Raw genomic sequence first — 23,347 nt, 5'->3', positions numbered from 1 at the left:
TATTATATATAACTTAATCTTTATTATACTTGATTTACTACTTACTTAAATCGCGCCTTCTTTATAAGCGAACTACCTGCCCTTTAATAATAAATAATCTTCTTAAATCCTATAGCTCTTTACTCCTCTTTACTCCCTTCCTGCTTTCTCTAATAACAAAACGCAAAGAGCCAGTCTTCTTAGTATAATTAAAAAACTCAAATCTTTACTCTTCCTCTTCTCTCTACTACTTGATAATCTATTACTCTCTTTCCTTACCCCTTTTCTTCTAGCTATCTATGTATATCTTTATATAGCCTTCTATAATTCATCCTTAGTCAAGATTAGACTAGAGAAAATTAAAGCTCTTATCTTAGATATTAATTAGAAAGTTACCCCTAATCTTATAAGCTATATATAGGCAACCTGTACTAGTCTTATAAGTACTATTGTCCCTTGTATGCCTGCCTAATCAGAATCTTCTTATACTAATAACTAAATCCTAGTTAAGACCTCTTTAAAAGATATTTACTTACTTAAACTCTTTTCCTTTAAATAAATTATAAAAAGGCTATAAATAAAAGGAAACAACCTTATTAATATCCCTAATATAGTTATAATTAAAAAGTTATTAAATAATAACCTTATACTTTAGGCTAAAGACGCCTTAGCTAAAATATACTTATAATTAAACCTTAACTAAATTAATAGAATCTACTTATTAGCTAAGATTTATATCTAATTCTTTATTATACTTATTTATAATATTAGTATTACTAGAAAAAAAGGATATAATCTTAGGTTCCTAATTAGAAATATTAAGACTAAGAATAAGAAGCTTTATCCTAGTCTTTTAATTAAAAAAGTCTTTTAGTTTAAGAGGCTTAATTAATTTAAGGCTTTCTCTTTCTTAATTATTAAGGTCACATACTTCTTATATATAAATCACATGATTTTTAAAAAGATTATTCTATACTATAAGATTAAGATTATAAAGCTATTTAATATAAGAAAAGCTATATTATTTAATACTATAACTATTAAAAATATAATAGTTATACTAATATCTTATATAAAAATAAGATAAAATATAAATATTATAAACTAGGTTATAAAACATAAGACTATACTCCTCTGTCTGACTTATAAGTTATTTATAAGTATTATACTATATGCTTTAGCAGAAACTATAAAATATAGTTATTTGCCTACCTAGCCTGAATTAAAAATACAGAACACACTATTATTATAAGGAGTCAGAAACCGCTCTTTTATCCTTCTCTTTTTCTCTCCTCTTTCTTCCCTCTTCCTTTTACCTTCTTATTTATTCTTAGCTCTTAAACATTTAATTATAGCTGCCCTCTTAACTTAGGATTACTTATAAGATAGACCCTTGTAAAAGGAGGCAAAAAAAGAAAGATAACTTGTTCTATAGGTCGCTTAGCTAAAGTAGCTATTATTAATATTAACTTTAAAGCGATTTACTTCTTTATTTTTCTAACTAAGACCTTGACTCTTTTTAGCTAACTATAAATCTTAGATATTATACTCTTTAATATATTATAAGCTATTAATATAATACCCGCTTATAAATTACAAATATTCTTTAAGATAAATATAAAGAACCCTAATATTAAAGTTACTTGCTCTTAACCCTCTTAATAATATATACTTTCTAAGTCCTTTAATATAATATTAATAAATTTTAACTAAAAGTCTTTATCCCTCTTCTTTAAGACCTAGGAATTAATATATATAATATAGTAGTAATCTAAGAACTATAATATAACCTTATTAGTAGCACTATTTATAATCTAGCTAATAGCAGATTTACCTAGTTAATCTAGGAGCTAAGGAATTAAAAGTATATTACTATATAAATAAGAGGATCTTAATAGATTCCTAAATAGAACTCTTTTATTTAAATAATCTAGTTATAGTTACTCTGCAAATTATAAGTGACTTTTTATTTATTACAGTAATATTAAGAACTATAACACACTTAATATACTCTCCTAAGCCTTTAGTATGCTAGAAGAACATATTCTTTTAAGCGACTTTAATCTATACTACTTATTCTAGTATAATTCTTCTTATTTATATTAATATCTCCTCTCTAATATGCTACTAAGTTACACACATAATATAAGTATCTTGCTTACGCTCTTTTTTAAAATTATTACTAAAGACGTTCACTTAAGATAATTTGCCTAAAAAACTATTATTAATCTTATCTTTCTTATAGATTCTCTACTAAATTTACTAATAGATTATAAAATTATATTTAAATTCTTAGTTTTAACAGAATAGAAATAGCAAACCACTTTTAAATTATATTCTATTTATAAGCAAGAATTATAAAAGAAAATAAATTAGAAAAAGTTCTTAGACTTATTAAATAAAATATTAGTCTCTTTTTACTCTCTTCCTCTTTATAATAAAGAAGAGATTAATAAGTATACTAATATATTAATAAACTTAATAAAATAAGTAATTAATAAGTCTACTTTATAACTATGTTTTAACTTATTCTCAAAATTATATTAGATTATAAAGTACTTAGAGGCTATTAAGCTCTCTTAAAGATTATATTATTATTATAATATTACTTATATAAAATAAGCTTAAGAAGCGTTTATTAAAGCCTGTAATAAGAAGAGTAATATAATAGCTAAAGCTAAATATACAGAGTTTAGATAACATATATAAAAAGCAGGCAAATTACAGGAAAAGCTATAACAGACTGCTAAGTAAGTAAGATAATAATCTCAAGGGATCTTTATACAAGCCTTATTCTTTACTCTTTATAGGAACAAAGCAATCACCTCAGAACTTAAGGCAAAAGCTAAATTACTTTATAATTATTACTTCTCCTTGCCTCCTTAAGTAGATCTTTCTGATATCTAAAGCTTTATTTATTTATGTAATAGATGGAGTATCTCCTCTGTTATAACGCAGGAAATACACAAGACTAGCCACGCACTCGGATAGCAGCGCTGATAGCGTATCTATAACAGCACACAAAACTCTTGCTATTAAGCTATTATGCTGCTGATAGAGGCATCTGTACAGCACGTGGCTCCCTGTATAAGTACTATAGAACAGGAGATTAATACGACCTCTTTAGGGAAGTATAATCTCCTCTAGAGGGAAGCTACTACTTCTAGCCTTATAGATACTCTGTCAGATCCTCTGCGCAGATTAACTAGTAGCACCCCTTGTGTATAATAGAGGAATATATAGAGTAAAGCGCTAGCCGCACTATAGATAGACTCTTTAGCTTACATTTTAGCAATCTATAGACTATTGACTTGTTCTAGTTCTAAGCCATTACAGTAAATGTAAGCTCAACACTTACTCGCTATTCTGAGAGACGATACAAAACTTTCTTATCTGTAGCACAGCTATTAGAGAACCTATCTAGGGTTGTTTAACTGTATGAGAAAGTCGTTGTTCCAGGAGTAACGCAAGGTCCGTTCGATATAAACACCCTATACTGTACAAAGGTTTGAGAACTATCAAGTCAAGATGATTCATGATCAAACAGAGAGAAGGGAAAGTGGCAAAGTTCGCTATCCTTCCTTGAGCAACCGGAGGCAGAGCTTAGACGAAGCCCCTCCTACAGATCAAGACGCCCTGCGCGCATTGATCGAGCACGCAGAGAGAGCGACGGATGATCCATTAGCTCTTCCAGCCTTTATGGCACTGGTCAACAAGAATCAGACACACACAGCGGCATTTATACTAACATTAGCAGCTGCTTACAAGGAAGAAAAAGCCCTCCGTCTAGAGAAGGAGGCTGAGCATCAAGAAGTCCTCCAGGAGAAGGAAACTTAGAAAGAAAGATACCAAGACCTTAACGGAGGCACCAGCATCAAGATTAAGGCTCTGAAGGATCGACTCTGTGACAAGGAGGAGATTATTCAGAACCTCCGCGACAAGATTACCGTAATACTAAAGCCGCAAGTTCGGGTAGAGTCTCCTTTAGAAACCTCGACAGAACAAGAATTGCCGCCTTAAAGGCAAGTCTCGTTAGAAGCAACTCCAAGCCCTTTGATAGTGCTTAGCCCGAAAACTAAGAAGCTGCCTCATCCAGAGGTCTTTGAGAATGGATCTCCTTAGAAGTTTTGCTTTTGGTTATCAGCTATAAAGATAAAGTTCATGATTAACGCGGCGTTCTTTTTGACAAAGCTATCTAAGGTCACTTATATATAATCACGCACAGATAATGATGCTCAGGAATTGCTTAAGTCATATTTCAAGGACTTTAAGAAGGCTCAGATTTCTAATATATTTGCAGATCTTTTAACTTAATTCGATTCTTTGTTTTAATAAGGGACTGCTTGTAAGGAGTATCACTACTTATAGTAAGAGCAGCAGGACCTCGTTACATTCTTAAGGGATTTCTGATGGCTTTTTTATAAAGCAAAGGTCTAAGAAGAGGATTAGATTATAAATCTTCAAGACAAGGTTCAAGATAATCTAAAGCAAGTAATTATTCTTTACAGATATATGTTAATTTAGGAGATAATTACAGACCTAATATACGCTAATATAAATAGTCAACGTATTGCCTTAAACAAACTAGTAGCTAGCACTAGCATGCTAGCAAAACCTTCGGTTCCTAGCATCTATTAATCTGCTAGCAAATTAATAGCGAAGGAGGATCAGCTAGTAGCTAAGCCACGACTTCCGAGAGATGTATTTATAGTAAAGTGCTACTATTACAAGAAACTGGGACACTATATAAAGGATTGCCCTCAGGCACAAGAGCAATCGGGAAAAGAGCTGCCTGCTACTAAGACGTTGTAAGCAGGCCTAGCAATGCAACTAATAGAGAAGCTATAGGGATCCTTATTACAGTAGCAGAGAATGATTTCGAGGCTCTATTTCTAGTTAACGTCAGCATTAGAAGGAGAAGAGAAAAATTAATAGTATTAGCACTATTAGATATAGGATGTTGGTTAAGCGTAGTTATAGACTATTAATTAGCAGAACAACTTTGTGAAAGGTTACAAATTAATATAATAGACCTGACCAAACCTATTTCTATCTCTGATTTTGCTAGTAAAATCTATTAATCTATTTCTCAAGCCCTTTATTTACTTATACACGTTAGCGAACACTAGCAGGGATTACAGATCTTCTATATAATAAAGACTGCGTACTCTATAATCTTAGGGAAGAAGTAGATAAGGCTATATAGCTGTATTCCAGATCCTAGAGATTTGTTAATAAAGTTTGTAAGGGATTACGATTATAAAGAGTAACTTATATTCTAGCAGAACTGCAAGAGTTAAAGTAATAAGTCTAAGGCTGAGGAGTAAGCAGCAGAGGAAGAGCTGATAAAGAAGCCACATGACAAATTTGGCTATACATGTATAGCCAAATTTCAGACTAACCTAATCAGGACATTACCACTACAGGTGACGAAGATTCTCAAGCGTCCTAAGACAGCCTCAGCCGTTTCATAACCTCTATGCCTTATTAAGATAAAGAAGACTCTAGGTAGCAGGACAACCACAGCTACCACCTACAGAAGGAAGGTTAAAGAGGCCAGGGCAGCCTAGTATAGTACTAAGCCTGTGAGCATCACAGCATTCAAGCAATTATCAACCACCCCTGATACAGAAATATTTGCTATTATAATAAAGGACATAAATAAACATGTTGAGAAACAAATCTAGCCAGAACCAGACCCGAAGAAGGTTCTTCCAGTGGAATTTCGAGAATTCGCAGATGTCTTCTCGAAGGAGGCTTCTGATACTCTTCCGGAGCACAGGGAGGAGTACGACTATAAGATCGAACTGGAAGCAGGTGCCAAGCTGCCACAGACGCAGCCCCTGCGTAGGATAAGCCCAGAGGAGCTCAAGGTGGTCAAGAAATACATCAAGGAGCATCTTGAGAAAGGGTTTATTAAACTAAGCACTGCCTCGTTTGCATTACTAATTCTTCTGGTACAGAAACCCTAAGGGGGACTCTATTTCTGTATCGATTTTAGGGATCTAAACGCTATTACTAAGAAGAATAGCTACGTCATCCCTCAGATTGACAAGACTATAAGTCTTCTTAGAAAAGTTATAGTCTTCTCTAAGCTAGATATTTGACAGGTATATTACCGGATTCGTTTAGCAACCAAGAAGGACTGCAAACTTATCACGTTTAGCACTACGTATAGCAACTACTAATATAGGGTATTGCCATTCGGATTGACCTCTGCGCCAGCAACGTTCCAACACTTTATGAACAAGAAATTCATGAAAGTGCTTGGAAAATTTGTTGTGCTATACCTAGACGACATCTTGATCTTCAGCCAATCGAGAGAAGAATACGAGCAACACGTACAGGAAGTCTTACAGATTCTCCGCGAAAGTGATATTCAGGCTGACATCAAGAAATGCGAGTTCTACACGCAGTCAGTGAAATATCTCGGTTTGATCGTGACTCTAAAGGGCATTCGGATGGATCTAGAGCGCGTACAAGTTGTTCAGGAGTGGGAGAAACCCAAGCCAGGAGATATCTGCGTAGTGCAGAGATTCCTAGGGTTTATTAACTTCTATTAACGATTCTGCTTAGGATTCAGCAAGGTAGCAAGGCTACTGAATGACTTATTAAAGAAGAATGTAGGGCGTATTTAAGATGACTGTTATACAGAGGCATTCTAGGCGCTAAAGGATCTGATTTTAAAGGAGCTAGTCCTAGCTTATTTTAATCCTAAGAAGGAGACGGTTATAAAATATAACACTAACAATTATACTATTAGTGGTATACTCTTGTAAAGAAGCGAAGATAAAGAACTCTATCTAGTAATATTCTTCTTAATAAGCATGGCGCTAGCAGAGCGTAATTATGCTATTTATAATAAGGAACTACTAACTATTATTTGCTGCTTTAAAGAATAGTTGCTAGAGTTACGCTTGTTAAGAGAGGATCCTATTCAAGTACTTACAGATTATAAGGCTTTAAAGTATTTTATATTAATAAAGAAGCTGACACGTTAGCAAGCACGTTAGACAGAGTTATTATCTTAATATAACTTTAAGATCAGATATCGCCTAGGAGCTACTAACAGAAAAGCTAACGCATTAACTCAAAGGGAAACTGAGATCCTAAGAGCAAAAGAGGATCCTAATCTGTATTAGACCCTTCTGTAATTAGACATGCTGTCTGAAGAGGTGAAAGACGACCTGAAGATCTCGGTAGTGCAGGCGTCGCTAGAGGAGGAAGATTTGCTGCTCTAGAAGAGGGTAGAGAAAGAGAATCAGGTTGACGAGATGTTCAACGCGATTAGGATGGAGAAACAAGTAGAGAACCTAAAGAAGAAAATATTTGGGTATAACATTCAAAATTGTAAAGACAAGAAAGGAGTGCTGTGGTACAGAGAAAAACTGGCAGTACTAGCAGCAATGGTGACGGACGTGATTTGAGAGATCCACAAGAGCAAGGAGACTAGGCACCTAGGCCATACAAAGACAAGGAAGGCTATTGTGAGTAGTAGGTACTACATCTCGAATGGATACACGTTAGTCAGGAGATTCTTGCGGAATTGTCATATCTGCAGGAGGACTAAACCTGTGTATCAGCTCTTTGCAGGCCTATTGTAACCTCTTCTGATTCCTGAGCGCCTTTAGCAAGATATCTTAATGGATTTTGTTACAGAATTACTGATATCAGAAGGCTATAATACTGTTCTAGTAATTATTAATTAGTTAAGTAAGAAATACTACTATATCTTTTGCACAGCTGCAAAAGAGGGCATGACTTCAAAAGAGACAGCTAAGATATTATATAGGAACGTATAGAAGCTCTATAGGCTTCCTTAGACAATTATATCTAACTAAAGGCCTAAAGATAACCTAAAGATCTTAGTAATATAAGCGTTGCTAAAGAAGGAAGATTTACTGCTCTAAAAAAGGATAGAGAAAAAGAATTAGAATAATAAGACGTTTAACACGATTAGGATAGAAAAACAAGTAAAGAACCTAAAGAAGAAAATATATTTGGGTATAACATTCAAAATTGTAAAGACAAGAAAGGAGTGCTGTGGTACAGAGAAAAACTGGCAGTACTAGCAGCAATGGTGACGGACGTGATTTGAGAGATCCACAAGAGCAAGGAGACTAGGCACCTAGGCCATACAAAGACAAGGAAGGCTATTGTGAGTAGTAGGTACTACATCTCGAATGGATACACGTTAGTCAGGAGATTCTTGCGGAATTGTCATATCTGCAGGAGGACTAAACCTGTGTATCAGCTCTTTGCAGGCCTATTGTAACCTCTTCTGATTCCTGAGCGCCTTTAGCAAGATATCTTAATGGATTTTGTTACAGAATTACTGATATCAGAAGGCTATAATACTGTTCTAGTAATTATTAATTAGTTAAGTAAGAAATACTACTATATCTTTTGCACAGCTGCAAAAGAGGGCATGACTTCAAAAGAGACAGCTAAGATATTATATAGGAACGTATAGAAGCTCTATAGGCTTCCTTAGACAATTATATCTAACTAAAGGCCTTAGTTTACTAGCAAAGTGTAGAAATAATAATACTAAATCTTAGGAGTCAAAGCGAAGCTATCTATAACTTACTATTTATAGACAGATAATCAGACAGAAATCTTTAATATAAAGATAAAACAATATCTAAGGGCCTATATAGATTTTGTATAAAATAATTAAAATAACCTCTTTCTAAGTGCTAAATTTGCTACAAACGCAACAGTGTCTAAGTCTATATAGCTATTACTATTTATAAGCATACACAGATATTAGCTAAGAATAAGTTTTGATAAGCCTAAGTCTACAGAGACAGTAAGGAAACACGTAGCCTTAGAGAAGGCTAAGAACCTAGCAAAGCCAATAGAAAAGGTTTAGAAGTAGGCATAAGGGTACTTGAAGATTACGTAAGAGTGACAGCAAGAGCAGGCGAATAAGCACTGCCAGGAAATTAATTTCGAAGAAGAAGACAAGGTCTAGCTATTAATAAAGAATATTAGCACAACAAGACCTTACAAGAAGCTAGATTCGAAATGGATTAGACTATTCCCTGTTGTGAAGAGACTTAGGCAGAGCTTTTGTCTGGAGCTGCCCTTATTAATGCGGATTCATAATGTGTTTCACGTATCGCTGCTTACTAAAGACTCTGCTGACCCCCTACCAGGCCAGGAATATCTATGTTAAGTAAGTAGGCAAGGCCTTGAAGGTGCGAGCTAAGTAGGTAGGTTGGCCAGAGGACCTGACCTACTACCCTATCATGAACTTTAAGGACTCTGATAACCTGCTTAGAGACTATTTCAAAAGGCACCTAACGAAAAGAGCGCCTGATTAGTTGAATTTAAGCTAAATATAAGAAAATCTAACAGAAACGTCACATGACAAATTTAGCTATATATGTATAGCCAAATTTCGGACTAACCTAATAGACAAGCTGCTAGGCTTGGCAACGGAATTTGGGAGGAGTGGGCTTACTTTCTTATGCTCTCGATTAAGGGCAATCAATTTTTTAGAGAGGGGGGGTAGTATGATGGATGGAGTATCTCCTCTGCTATAGCGCAGGAAATACACAGGACCAGCCACGCACTCGGATAGCAGCGCCGATGGCGTATCCACAACGGCACACGGAACTCTTGCCGTCAAGCTACTATGCCGCTGATAGAGGCATCCGTACGGCACGTGGCTCCCTGTACGAGTACTATAGAACAGGAGATTAATACGACCCCTTTAGGGAAGTACAATCTCCTCTAGAGGGAAGCTACCGCTTCTGGCCCTGCAGATACTCCGTCGGATCCTCTGCGCAGGTTAACTAGTAACACCCCTTGTGTACGATAAAGGAGTATATAGAGTAGAGCGCTGGCCGCACTGTAGATAGACTCCTCAGCTTACGTTTTAGCAATCTATAGACTATTAACTTGTTCTAGTTTCGAGCCATTACACTATACAACTATCAAAATCATGATCAGAAGGTTAACCTTACCTAGGGAGTAATAACGCCGCTACTAGAGCCTGATAGTAGGCCTACAAAGCGCAGGCAAAACGCAGGCGGATTATAATTAACACGTAGTATTTCTCTAAGTAAGGACTATAATACAAAAGAGGGACTACTACCTATAAAGGTATGAACTAAGATAGAGGAATCACTTACTAATATTAAGAAGGGTCTTAAGAAAGAAGGAGTAAGACTTTAATATCTGGATAAGCTAGCAAGCATTATCAATTACGTTTCACTTACAAGTTGCCAGCTACCAGCTAGAAAAATAAAGGCACAACTAAAACAGATTAAGAAGATACTATAACAGAAAGCTACACTTTCTAAGTAACTATTAAAATAGAACTTATAGGCGTTAGTAATAATGGCTAGCCTACGTTAAGCAGGCGTTTCTCCTATATTACGCTAGCGTTATAATATATAAGTCTAATTAATTAAGTCAAAAAGAAAGAACAACAAAAAGATACTAAAAGAAGTAAAAAAGACTATCTTAAGAGCAGCAATTATTTAAGTATTATAAAGTAGCAATATTAATATTATAGTCTTTAATAAAGCTATAAAAGACTATATATATAGCCTACTATTTATAAAGGAGCTTATAATTTATAAAAAAGACTACTTAATAAAAATAATTAAAGTTTTACTAAGTATATATATAATATATAAAAAAGGTGGCTAGTAATAGTTATTTATATAATATTAAAATTAATTATACTAAGGCTCTAAATTATAAGAATTAGATAGCTATATAAATAAAAGGATATAAGTATATAAGATATATATAAAAAGTAAATAAAGACTAGAGGCTCTTTACTAATAGAGTTTCTTATTTAAGAGATATAATATTATGTTATTTAGAACGGCTTTATAATTAAAGCATAATTATTTAAAACCTAATTATTTAAATAGGCCTTAATAATTATCTAATACTTTAATTACTAATAATAAGAATATATATAAAAGGCGTGTAGAGGAAAGGCGAGGTATAGGCAATACATAGGTAGTTATATAACAAAGGACTGCCTTAAAGAGAGGATATCCTGTACCAACTATAGAAAGAGGCATCACTTATAGTAACGCCAGGAGTGCTCCTTATTTCACACATACTTTAAAGGCATCTAGAGGCGTTGAATCGCTTTGTATACGCATGCGTCTAGCATGCGAAACACAGGACAGTGGACACCCTAATCCTCCTCTGCCTCCTTACAAGGGAGCGACATACTGCTAAGGCCAAGGAAGCGCACACGAGTAGCATCCCCTTCATACAAGGAACGCTAGCAGCGTGCAGGGCGCCCTACAAATATAGAACAGGTCGCAAGGGATCCGTCTCAAAGCCATCTCTAGTTTGACTAGGCTTTTACTGACGCCTTAAGAAGTAATTTTAACTGGTAGCGCTAGTTATCAAGAGACCCTTTGCGTATAGGGTAATAGTTCATAGAACGATAAGATAAAGCAAGATAAACGTACTGCAGAAGTATATATTAAGTAAGGTAAGCCTAGGGTTTTCTAGATATAGAGTTTTTTCTTAGAGTTATTAGTATCTATATAGCTCTAAAAGTAAAGACTAAATAAATATTAAATAAAATAATATATATATTTTTATTAAAAGCTACTTATTTAATAGATAGATATATTATTATTTTTAGCCTTACTATTACCTAAGTAAGCCTGTATTAATTTTAAAAAATATATAGACTTAGATATTTTGTAATTACTTCTTAATAAAAGAGATTATTATAAGGATTAATTTTAGTAAGACTAAGATCTATTTAATATAAATCTTAATATAGACTTCTTTTTATACTCTTTAAAGAGACAAAGAATAAGCTCTTAATTAGGGTAATCTAAAGAGGCATGTCTAACCTTATTATATTAATAATAAATGAGCTCTTTTTTATTATTAGCTAATAAAGAAAAAGATAATAAATAATTTAATAAGTATTAATAAGGGTAGCAGCCACGCTTAGAGCTCTTAGAGACTTATTAATAAGGAGAATAGCTACTAGATTTCAGAGAGAGACGCCTGTTAGCCCTAAAGTAATAGGCTTTCTCTTGTCTTCTACTTAATATAGAATTAAGCGCCTTCTCTATCTCTTTTAGCTACACAAGTCCTTCTTTAATTTCGACTTCTTAAGTCTGTAAAATATGACTTAAGGTTATAAGCTCTCTTAGTAGTATAGATACTAGATGATTAAAGATGTGCCTAAGTATTATTATAGCACCTAGAGTTATATTATATTCTCTAACTTTTTAAGCCAGATTCTTTAGCTTAATATAAGCTATATATATGCTTTACTCCTTAATCTTATATCTATAGAATTCACTAATATAGTCTTAAGTTATAGACTTTAGGGCCTTCTTAAATTTGTATTTTAAGTACTAAATAAGAAGAACTACTTCTTAATATCTATATACTATTTAATAGTCGTTATCTCTAAGTCCTTAAAAAATTAAGGACAGAACTATGGTATTTTAGGCTTTAAATAATAACTTCTTACTTTTTTTCTCTTGTTATTAGATATTAAATAAGTTATTACTAACTATATATTATATATTATTCTTAAGTATTATAACTTAAGATTATATAGCTAGTTATCTTAATTATTATATATAAGTTTTTTACTACTAAAGATCTTGCTTTTTATAATATATATTAGCTAATACTTTGAAGGCATGATCGACTGATGGCAGTGTGCCCTTGCGAAGTTTAATTTAGGATAAGTAAATTTTTGGTCAGAAAAGAAGACAAACCTATTCCTTAGTCAAGATATGAACTACTATAGTCATCTATACTCAGCTATACTCACTCACAATAATTGTAGACACAGTGTAAGTAGAAGCGAAGATATAGACTCTAATAAGGCCAGAGGGCGCGGGCTCCGCTCCCCTGACTAATAAGAATCCCTAATACTAAAGAATCTGCTTTCAGCTATTATTAACAAGATATAACTAGTTACAAGTAGAAGTAAAGAGACAATAAGAGGAGGGATTAGCATAAGAGAGATAAAAACCTTATCCTTAAAAAAATAGAGCGCAAAACTCTAAGCAGCCTAAAATATACTATTAGATATACTAAAAATAATACTATTAAGAATCCTTATAAATACTAAGGATATTATAAAACAAGCCTTTACAAAGCTATAACTAGTTATAACTAGCTAGAGTTAAGTTACTATATCCTCCTTACCCTTATTGCCTTTTATTATACATATAATTAATTAGTTGCAAATAATCGAAACTAAATATAAGGAACTAAAGATATCTATAAAGAATTAATAGGAAAAGGAAAATATTAAAAAGAGAAGTATACAAGACATAATAGCGGCTATTAAGTCTAAAGAACTAAAAGAGGCTATAAAAGAGGTTATTATAGTAAGACGCTTCTCTAGCAGAGATCTTTTAGTATTTACCCTTACTAAATCTTTAAGGATTACCCTTAAGAAGAATAAAGACTAGTTATATATAATTATATCTTCTACTAAAGTTCTTAGTACTACTTTCTCTATTTTTATATTTAAGGTAAGAGTTTAAGGAGTAAACATAAATAACTAATTATAAATAATTATAAAGATCTATAAAGATAACTAATAACTATATCTAGACCTTAAAATCTCACGAATTATATAGCCTAAAAAGGTACTTATAGATATAAAGTAATATAGTTTACTAATTTTAGAAACTACTAGTCCTGAAACTACAAATTATATTATTATATATAGTTTTATATATAAAGGTGAAATCAAGTTATATATTAAATATATTATAAAGATAAAAGTTATAAGATATTATAACTACTAATAATATAATTATATTTTGTAATTTTATTATAATAAGATAACTTTCTCTAAATATATAGGTAATTACTAGGTAGAACATTATATAAAGAGCCCTTAATTAAGTTATAAATGTGTATTATATAAAGGCGCCTATTATACAGGGTTATAATTCTATAAGATTAAGTATAAAGAAAGATAATAAACAGAATATATTTATAACTATATATCTCCTCTTTATTAATATATAGTTATAGGCTTATTAATATAATTAGGCGTTATAAGTCCTTTTGCCTTAGAACTTTAGGCCCCTTAAATATTAATAAATAAATAACAGACTATTATTATAACTAAATAAGGAAGACTTATATTAATAAGTTAAGCTATAAAAGACTCTAACTAGTCACGCTTAGTTATAAACCCCTTAGATAAGAGAAAAAAAAGAGATTTTATACCCTCTTCTCTAATAAACTAGGTCGCTTGTAGCCTGTTATAATCTCCTTTAGAGTCATAAAACTCATTTATATTAATTAATATAAATAAGGAACTATAATATAAATAATATATCTACAAATTCTGTAATACAATATTAATTACAGAAAAGAGGCTATCCTTGTCTTATTATTATAGGATACAAACATAGACAAATTTAATATACTCACGATTTAGGAGCTATAGAGAAATCTAATAGTTATAACAAGTTATAACTTAATATGCTTATAATTTTATCTTGCCTATCCTTTGTATCTGCTTATAAGAGTCTGTTTCTATATTAATAAGAGACTTAATATCTAATTATGATTAGTTATATATTATAGTAAAGACGCACAAATAGCTATACTTTAATATATAATAAATAAGCAAGAAGTTATAAATCTGCCTGATAGGCTAATAAGCTTCGCAGCCTCCTTGCAGACTATAGAAATCTATAATATTTATAACCTAAGTCTAGTCTTACACTTATTAATAAAAGAGGGTATACTTATAACTCTTTATAATTGCTTATAAGATATAATTAAAGATTATATTATAATTAGTGACTTTAATCTATATTATTCTTTTTAGAGAGGCGTAGCCCGTCTAATCTAGTATATATATGCTAACATCCTTTTAGAAATCGCTTATAACATATTATTAGAACTAGTTACAAGATATAATATAATAATATAAAGTATAAGAGGTTCTAATAGTATAATTAATCTTATATTTTTATCTTTTAATTACTTAAAGAAAAGCTAATCAAATATACTTCTAGACTAGATATCATGTAATCCTTAAATTATATACTAATTAAAATTACTCTAGAGCCCTAAATGCAACTAGTTATAATATAATATATGAAATATTAAAAAAGGCTAAACATAATTAAACTAAATAAGAAACTATTAAAGTTATATCTCTTAACTAATACTCTTATATTAACTAGTATTAAAGCAAGTATCTTATAATAAGATAACTTATAATTTATAAAAAGCTACTAGTCCTTTAAATATATATAAGTAATACAGAAAATATAAATAAGATATTATAACTATCTATAATCTAATATACCTATGTCTGAAGAATTATACTAAGAAGTAAGGTGTTATAAGGTAACTGTTATCTATAAAGCCAAATAGACAGAATTTTAAGAGTTTATTACTAAAGCTACTAATTCTCTTTAAGGAGCATTCTAACTTGCTAAATAAGTAAGACTATATATAGGCTGCTTAAGGGACTTATTACAACTGCTAACTTTGATTACAAAGATCTGTAACAAGTTATAAGAAATCGTAATAACTTGTCTAGAGACGCTTCTAGATAAGCTTACTACTTTATAAGATAAGTTCTTTCTAAAGCTTATAATAATAGATCTTATAGATATTAATTTAAGCCTTTATTTATCTCTGATTAATATTAAAGAGACAATTAAAAAAGAGAAGATCTAATTAGCATTATAATATCTTATAAATAATAGAGCCTTAGGACTAGATCAGATCTTAAATAGAGTACTTAAGGAAACAGAAGAATAGCTAACTTCTTACTTGCTTAAGATCTTTAATATAATAGTTCGTATCAGATATTACCTAAAAGTATAGAAAAAGGCTATTACCCTTGTATTACAAAAGCTAAATAAAGAGGACTATATAGTAGTAGGAGCGTACCGCCTAATTACTCTTCTTAACACTATAAATAAACTGCTTAAGTTAATTATATTTTATAAGCTTTTATAACTAGTCAAAACTTATCATATCTTTTTAGAGATACAAATAAGCGCATATAAAGGAAGATTAACAGAGTCAGTTCTTTAACTTCTTACAGAACAGGTCTACATTATCTAGAATCTCTCTAGTAAATAATAGGTAGTAATCATGTTAGCTATAAATATAATAGAGGCATTTAATAACATATTATATATATGGCTTCTTAATAACCTACAAAAGAAAAGGATCTCTAACTATATTATATAATAAGTTATAAGCTTTCTTTATAAGAGATCTATTAACGTGGTTCACAAGCGACCCGCCTATATAAGCGACCCGCTTACCTTTTTTTAAAATAACAGTCTTTTGATTATTAGCTAAAATTAGATTATGATTATATAATAAACGTTATTCTTAATATAATAGAATACTTTTTAAGGTTAAAGTTATTTATATAAGCCAAGAAATATTAATTTAAAAATATTATAAAAAGGTAAAATATGCCTTAAATCACTCTTTTTAAGTATTTATATATATAATATATAATCTTAAGAAAGGATAAGCATAAGGGTGTCTTCTCTCTCAAATAGAATAATATCACATCCACTAACAGTAGAGTCAGTTTCGGGTCTGAGTACAAGTCAGATACTTAAGAGTCAGATGGTTTTCGTAAGCCAATTCCCCTGGTTCGATGCGCGCAGGCGACTCGTGTACGCAGCGCACACGTTCACCCACACCGCCATCTGGATTTCGTTTGGTTTCATCGCCGCAGCGACTACTCACACCGGATACCGCGAGAAGGTAGAAATCCATATCCCAGCTGTCTGAATGACTGACAGCTGCTCAGTGCAAGCTCACTGAGGGCAAAGATTAATTATATCGTATATATTATTAATCTAAGGCAGAAATCCTTATAAATTTAGATCAGAATATACACTTAATAAGTCACTATTCTCATTTTTATCTTCAAAACTGACAATTCGACGATGCTGTTTCAAATTTTCTGATGTACTCTTCAATATCAAGTTTCTTAGTTAAAACCCAGTTGATACGTCACCAAGCTCACTCCGCGGCCTCATACGGCGGTGGGTTTTGACTGAAAAACGACGCCCAGTCACTGTTACCCCAATCTCTCATGCACTTAAAACTAATCCCAGCGTCCAACGACATCCAAGCATAGCTATCGGCATTAATCTCCGGCATGGCGGGGTTTTCGTCTTGCTCCGGGTCAATGAGGCCATGCACACGCGGGGGATCATACGCCGGCTCGCCATCTTCGTTCTTCACGTCTATGATCTGTTGCGCCAAGGACGTCTCAGGGCCAACGGAGCTGTAGTGCAACATTTCGTGTAGCGCGATGCGCGAGAAGGAGTCCATCTTCGTGCTAGGGAAAGGGTCCAAGGAAGCGCAGTCGACGTCGTCGGCCTTTCCACGAGTCCACGAGGGGTCGCAGAAATGGATCTTCTCGCGGCTGTCGAGTCGGTCGGTGAGTGTGTAGGCTAGGGTGCCCTCGTCGTTGCAGTCGGCCTCATTTGAATCGTCCGCGGCAAAGTCTGCGGAACTAATTAGCGGAGATTACAAAAAGGAAACAATAGGAGAGGAAGCTACAAAGCGAATGTGGAGCTCACCAAGATTATCTACAACAAACGTCCCGACAACAGTCCCAATCAGTTCGTCGGGACTGCTCGTACCTGCAATTAGGCCTAAGACATCCTTGACATGGGTCTGGAAGTCGTCTTCCTCATCGCTTTCTGGGAAATAGCGCTTATAGGGCGCAAGGACGTCCTTAGCCGAGATTTGGCCAAGTATGGACATCATGCGTATTTCGCGACTGCAGATGACATAGTGAAGTAACTCGAGATGGGCCTTATCGGTGTCATCGTCCGGGTTGAAATTGAGGTACTGCCACTCGTGGTCGCAAGCTTCGCCAAGCGGGTAGGTAGAAGGCGCGGGTGGGTCGCGACGGAGGACTGGGGATGGGTTGTTGAGGACTGGGCTGGCGCGAGCCACCGCTAAGATAAGCGCAAGGGAGAGGACTTTCGACAAGGACATTGTTGGAGAAGGTGAGTTATTGCTACTCGGGTTATGAAATAGAATTGTGAGGAGAGCGAGACGAGTAGTTCTGTCCACCTGAAGGGGGCCATTGACTTCTTATTTATAATGTTTCTGTTTTGCAGGTCCTCTCAACAACAAGGAAGAGACGACAACCCATTCCTTATCCTCCTTTGCCTTGACTGCGGACCTGCAGAGGAATGACGAATGGCAACACGACCAATCCTCAAAGTGAATTCGCGGAGGCTGTGCATGCATTTCGTAATCTCTACTTGTTGCTCGGTATTTCAGCCTCGTGTTCGAGCATTGGAAGGTCAGCGTTTCCAGCTGAAACACCCGGGGCTGTAGACATGATCTAGAGTGGGGATACAGGCCAAGCCACTGCCCATGCCCATTCGTCGAGGTCGAGAGAGAATTATTTTAGGAGCAGTAGGTGATGTCCTGTAACCTTATGGGGGCCCATTCGAGGGCAGGGCCTCCTTATATGCGCCGACGATAAATTGCGCAGTAGGCTTCTGTCTTACTAGAAAAATAATTCATCGATTTGCGAATTCAGGGCGGGTGGGTCATATGGTTGTATGCACGCCGGACTCGTAGTGGCTTTTGGCGCTCAGCCTACAACTGACATCTTAAAATTGGCTGCCGGCTTGTAAGGCATAACCAGTGATGTCTGTCGTTATGAGCGGCCGGGATGCTATGAAGAGTCGGCGCTAATGATGAGAATATGAGAGGAGCAGGCCGAAGGGCTAACTTAAGGCTTGTTTGGGGTTTCACTCACAGGTTTCACCATACCGTAGTCACAGCACAGCCGACAATAAGCGTCTGCCTGGTCTCACATGTTGCTTGAACCCGCCAGATAACCCATAACTGTCAAGACCTTTTCAATAACTTCCAGTCATTCCATTGATTTCATCCAGAAGCCGCAGAACCTGTACTTGCACCTACATCTGCACACTATAACATGATGAACGAGTTGCGAATCCAAACACAAATCCACAGCCGCTACCACGTCTTTGATGCCTCAGGCCAGCTGCCATTCAGCATAGTTTTCGGCCTCTGTCGTCGATCACCGGCTGATACTGACCTTCGACCATTACTCCTCGAGATTGCAGGCTCGGTACTGGATGTCCCATATGCGCTAGCACATGGCTTGCTTACCCTACACGAACAAGATCCCGAAGACGCTAAGCAGTGGGTTGAAGTAGATCTAAGCCGACTGAACGAAGTCGCCGCCAAAGAGGCAGAGTGCCTTTCCCTGCCATCCCCGGTCAACCGGACGGAGCACTGGAGAGATGCTTTCACGGTATATCAGTGTCATGTCGATGTTAATGGTGAGTTGGCATCGATTCTGAAGCCGGGAAACAAGTATATCATAAGACTGGCGAGCGAGGATCTCGGCGTGAAACGGTGGGTGTATAGTGATCGAAAGCAATTCGTCGACAATGATGGGAAGCCAAGCCATGATTTTGAAACCGTAAAGCTGGTCAACAGCAAACCCACTGCCGGTAACGCGACATTCACGGTCGTAAAGGGCCTGTCCTGGCCACCGAGAATGCATACAAGGATGCGTCTTTGCGCATCTTCCCCATCCTCTGATTTCGCACTTGCCAACGCCAAGCTAAGCAGTAGCACTGCCTTGGAAGTCTCTGTCCTCAACACTGGTTCCGACTCCGTCACCGTGCAGACGCGGGGACACCAGCGTTTCTTGATTCCCTGGGGTCCCTTCCAACCCGAACCTGACGCTGACGACGATCGCATGAGAATTATTGACGCCACGCCCCATAAACCGCCGACGTCCAGTCTGCAGATTGTCGATTCTACGACAGGGGAAGTGGTCCGGGGGAACGAGCAGCGCGGCACAGGCCCGTTGACAGATTCTAACGCTGGTCGACGGCCAAAGGCGGAGGATGTGGTGACTTTGAAGCCTGGAGCGCCGGTTATCAGGAAAATTGATATCGCAGCGCTGGTGGATGGGTTGGTGGATGGACAGTACAAGATTCGGATGCAACCAAGGGGTTGCCGGTGGTGGCATGGGGAGGTTGGAAAGGAGGAAGGCGAGGACGGGAGGGTGCCAGCCCAGTTATGTGGGATCATCATTCCTCCTCTGATGCTTGAGTCGCAGGATGAGGTAGAGCTACGCATAAGAGATGGGAAGGTAGATCAGAGCATGTGAGATGCCGTAAGTAGGACCTCTGAGTACGAGCTCAAGACAGTTTCGCAGCGTTTCTCAATTGTCTCGACGTACCTCCGTCCTGAGCTAGCGCGCAACCCGAATACTGCTCGCGAAACCAATTTACAGAGCAGGAGGCGCACCATCTCGTTTGGCTCTTCGGTAGCTTTTACTATGACTCTCTCGTTGACGTTGTCGTTGCTGTTGCTCGTCTTGCTGCAGATCAGAAGACACGGCTTTCATTGCTTTATTCCTCTCGATTTGACAGCTTGACGGCGTTGACATCTTTGATATCGTTTCATCCTGTTCATCCCGTCTCATCTGGTTCTTCCCCTTTCAGCACACGCATGAACGATATTAAAGCTCTTCCCTTCTTTCTTTTGATACCCCCCACCATGTTAGCTCATTCGCTTTCTTTTCACCTCTTTCAGCATAAGCGTCCCCGTCTGTACTTTCGCCCCCCATCCCTGAATTGGCGATGGTCATCTGAGATGAGGTGTGATTGTATCCAGCCGTCAGATCGCCATCCTCATTGTCGTCGATGACAGTGGGATTCTCTGTCAATCATCAGCTCGTGGCCAAAGTGAAATCGAGGATCATCGGCCTAACCCTGACTGTTTTCATTATTAGCCTCGGCCTGAATTTTGAGGGTTGATGCCTGCGTGGGCGGATATTGAAAGAGCGACCAACCAGGGTAATTGAACTTGGGTCTCAGTGGTGGGAGCCATCTGTATAGTAAGTTCGAGGAAGATGGAGAATGGCAGAAGGACGGAAGAGGTTATCTTTATATGTACCTTGAGAGCCCTCGCTGGGGCTGGAATTCAGCATCGCCTCCTTAAAATCCATCATTGCCCTCAGCCATACTTTTTCGGCGGGTATCCCTTCGTCTCCTGCCGGGAGGGACATTTTAGCGTCAATTAGTGGCAATGCTAGCAGGGGGGCCTCTCTGCATCAAATTGCTCTAATTCTGTAAATACTAGTAGAAATAGTGCTTATGAAATGCTCAGGGCGCGTGCAGCGCTGCGAATTCTGCGAATTCTACTCCTTCGTATGATATCGCTGCCAACAGGGTCCTTTAACGCATAACGGTACGTTACACTGTTTACAGCTTCTATAGCCCTTGGGTGCTCTCTTTGTAGAGCCTGTTTGCGTATTTGATACAGTATTCGTACGCTTATTAAGCGTTATATCCATCTTGCATTGCATACACTCTGCTTATATAGATCGAATCTCTATTTCGTGTAGAATAAGAGTATCAAATCAAATACTTGTGAGTATGATGCGCCTTCTTTATTATTATACAAGTGTAGGATTATCAAAAAAGCTAAATAAGTATATATATAGCTTAGTTCAAAAAACTGCGTGCTTTAGAAGCTATTCTTTTGATGTAGCTTGCTTTATAGCAGCTATATCCCTTGTGACCCCGATTAACCCCTGTCGTGGTCATCCTTCCTTATAAAGTTTAGCGTTAAGAGATACCTGTCACGTGTTATGTTAGAAGCAGGCAACGAGTGCGCGAGATCTTCAGCCCATGTTGAGTGCTATCCTAAGACTGCAGAGCTGACAAGGATGGCACTGGGGTCGCTTCTATATAGCGAGCATGCCCCTTACTAACGCGTAGTGCCAATTAATACCCGGCGGCCCTAGCGCTAGCGGCCGACAAGCATGGCAGCTGTGACATCACCCCCCCCTCTAGAAGACTCGACATGCCCTTATGTCCTAAGTAAAGAGAGAGATATAAATAGAAGAAGATCTACAGAATAACAACGAAACACACAGTCAAGTCAGCGGTGTTTAAGCCGGTAACGAGATCAAGCTGACAGCATTATAATGCGTGTTGCCTTGTTTTCCTGGTCTCTTGAGTGGTTGCTCTATTGTCATCTGGGTGCTCTGAAGGTGACTTATCTCTTAGAGCGCTGTTAAGCCAGTGCTGGAGTCGCTTAGATGGACCAGCTTCCTGTGGGTACACATTATGGTAAGCTTATAACGCTAGAGGAGCGTTCTGTAGGTTGCTAGCAGGGTATCATGTATTATCAGGGTCCCATCCTTGCTATTATATCTTGTATTTCAGCCAACCTCTACTAATTCTTAATAACAGAATTCGAAGGTGACTTATCTCTTAGAGCGCTGTTAAGCCAGTGCTGGAGTCGCTTAGATGGACCAGCTTCCTGTGGGTACACATTATGGTAAGCTTATAACGCTAGAGGAGCGTTCTGTAGGTTGCTAGCAGGGTATCATGTATTATCAGGGTCCCATCCTTGCTATTATATCTTGTATTTCAGCCAACCTCTACTAATTCTTAATAACAGAATTCTCTTAACTTCTTACTTGAGATCTCTATTAACTTTAATTATAGAAAGTAAAATAAGGATCTAGCTAAGGAGAGGATTATTATCTGCCTTATGTAGCCGGTTTATATATAGTACTAGTAAGATATAATAAGAAGATAGGAGCTCTAGCTTATAAAAGTAGCTAATTATCTTTATAATATAAAAGGGGTTTGTAACAGAATAGTCTAGCTTATTAAAAAGCTTATCTATTCTTTATAGCTTCTTAATAATAAATATAAGGTCTTCTGATTAGAAATTAAGTAAGTAACATTTCTTATTAGCTTAATAAGTATGCTAAGCTTAAGCTAAGGTTATATTTATTCTAGTCTAGCTTACTATCTTATTAATATAGTGTAAATGCTCTCTTACTTACTCTTAAGTAACTTATTCTTATACATTTTAGTATAAGTTATTACTTATTTATATTTAATTGAAATCTAAGTAAGATTCTTAGTTATACTTAATTATATAAGGTATAAGTCTTATAGATTTATAAACTAAAGCTAATTTTGTAGTATCTAATACTAGCAGAAGATATGCCTAATTATCTTAGAAGTAGTTTATAAATAATTAAAGTCTTATAACTAGCTCTTTATTATTAATAATAATCTTTAGACATCCTTTAAATTACTATATATACTTATAAAAAAGAAGTTAGCTATAATAGCTATAGTAGCGGTCTTTTTTATTAATAAGCAAATATGTCTCTTGCTTAAGCAATCACTATTATAAAGACGGCATTATAGCTATTAATAATAATGTTAAGTATATAGAAATCTATTAAAAGATTATCTTATAATTATAGAAGAACAGGCAAGGAGTATAAGAAACTAGGCGTCTTATTATATAGCTTATAATATTAATAATATTTATA

At 35.7% G+C, this 23,347-nt stretch overlaps 3 protein-coding genes across 3 annotated transcripts; 2 read left to right on the top strand and 1 right to left on the bottom strand.

The window, feature by feature from the left end:
- Positions 1–3,507: 3,507 nt before the first annotated feature.
- On the top strand, positions 3,508–3,816 carry EPUS_09185 (uncharacterized protein; the record flags this gene model as incomplete). The annotated part of the gene is made up of 1 exon (XM_007787879.1): positions 3,508–3,816. The coding sequence occupies one exon, from the start codon at positions 3,508–3,510 to the stop codon at positions 3,814–3,816; it is 309 nt and encodes a 102-aa protein (XP_007786069.1).
- A 13,167-nt stretch (positions 3,817–16,983) lies between these two features.
- EPUS_09184 (uncharacterized protein) lies at positions 16,984–17,973 on the bottom strand (the record flags this gene model as incomplete). Its single annotated transcript, XM_007787878.1, has 2 exons — positions 16,984–17,474; positions 17,550–17,973. The coding sequence occupies 2 exons, from the start codon at positions 17,971–17,973 to the stop codon at positions 16,984–16,986; spliced, it is 915 nt and encodes a 304-aa protein (XP_007786068.1).
- Positions 17,974–18,934: 961 nt separating this feature from the next.
- EPUS_09183 (uncharacterized protein) lies at positions 18,935–20,146 on the top strand (the record flags this gene model as incomplete). Its single annotated transcript, XM_007787877.1, has 1 exon — positions 18,935–20,146. The coding sequence occupies one exon, from the start codon at positions 18,935–18,937 to the stop codon at positions 20,144–20,146; it is 1,212 nt and encodes a 403-aa protein (XP_007786067.1).
- Positions 20,147–23,347: the final 3,201 nt, after the last annotated feature.

The sequence above is a fragment of the Endocarpon pusillum genome (genome assembly GCF_000464535.1).
Source record: "Endocarpon pusillum Z07020 unplaced genomic scaffold C702767, whole genome shotgun sequence".
Taxonomy (NCBI): domain Eukaryota; kingdom Fungi; phylum Ascomycota; class Eurotiomycetes; order Verrucariales; family Verrucariaceae; genus Endocarpon; species Endocarpon pusillum.
The sequence above is the reverse complement of the archived record's forward strand: the minus strand, read 5'-3'. Positions and strand labels throughout refer to the sequence as shown.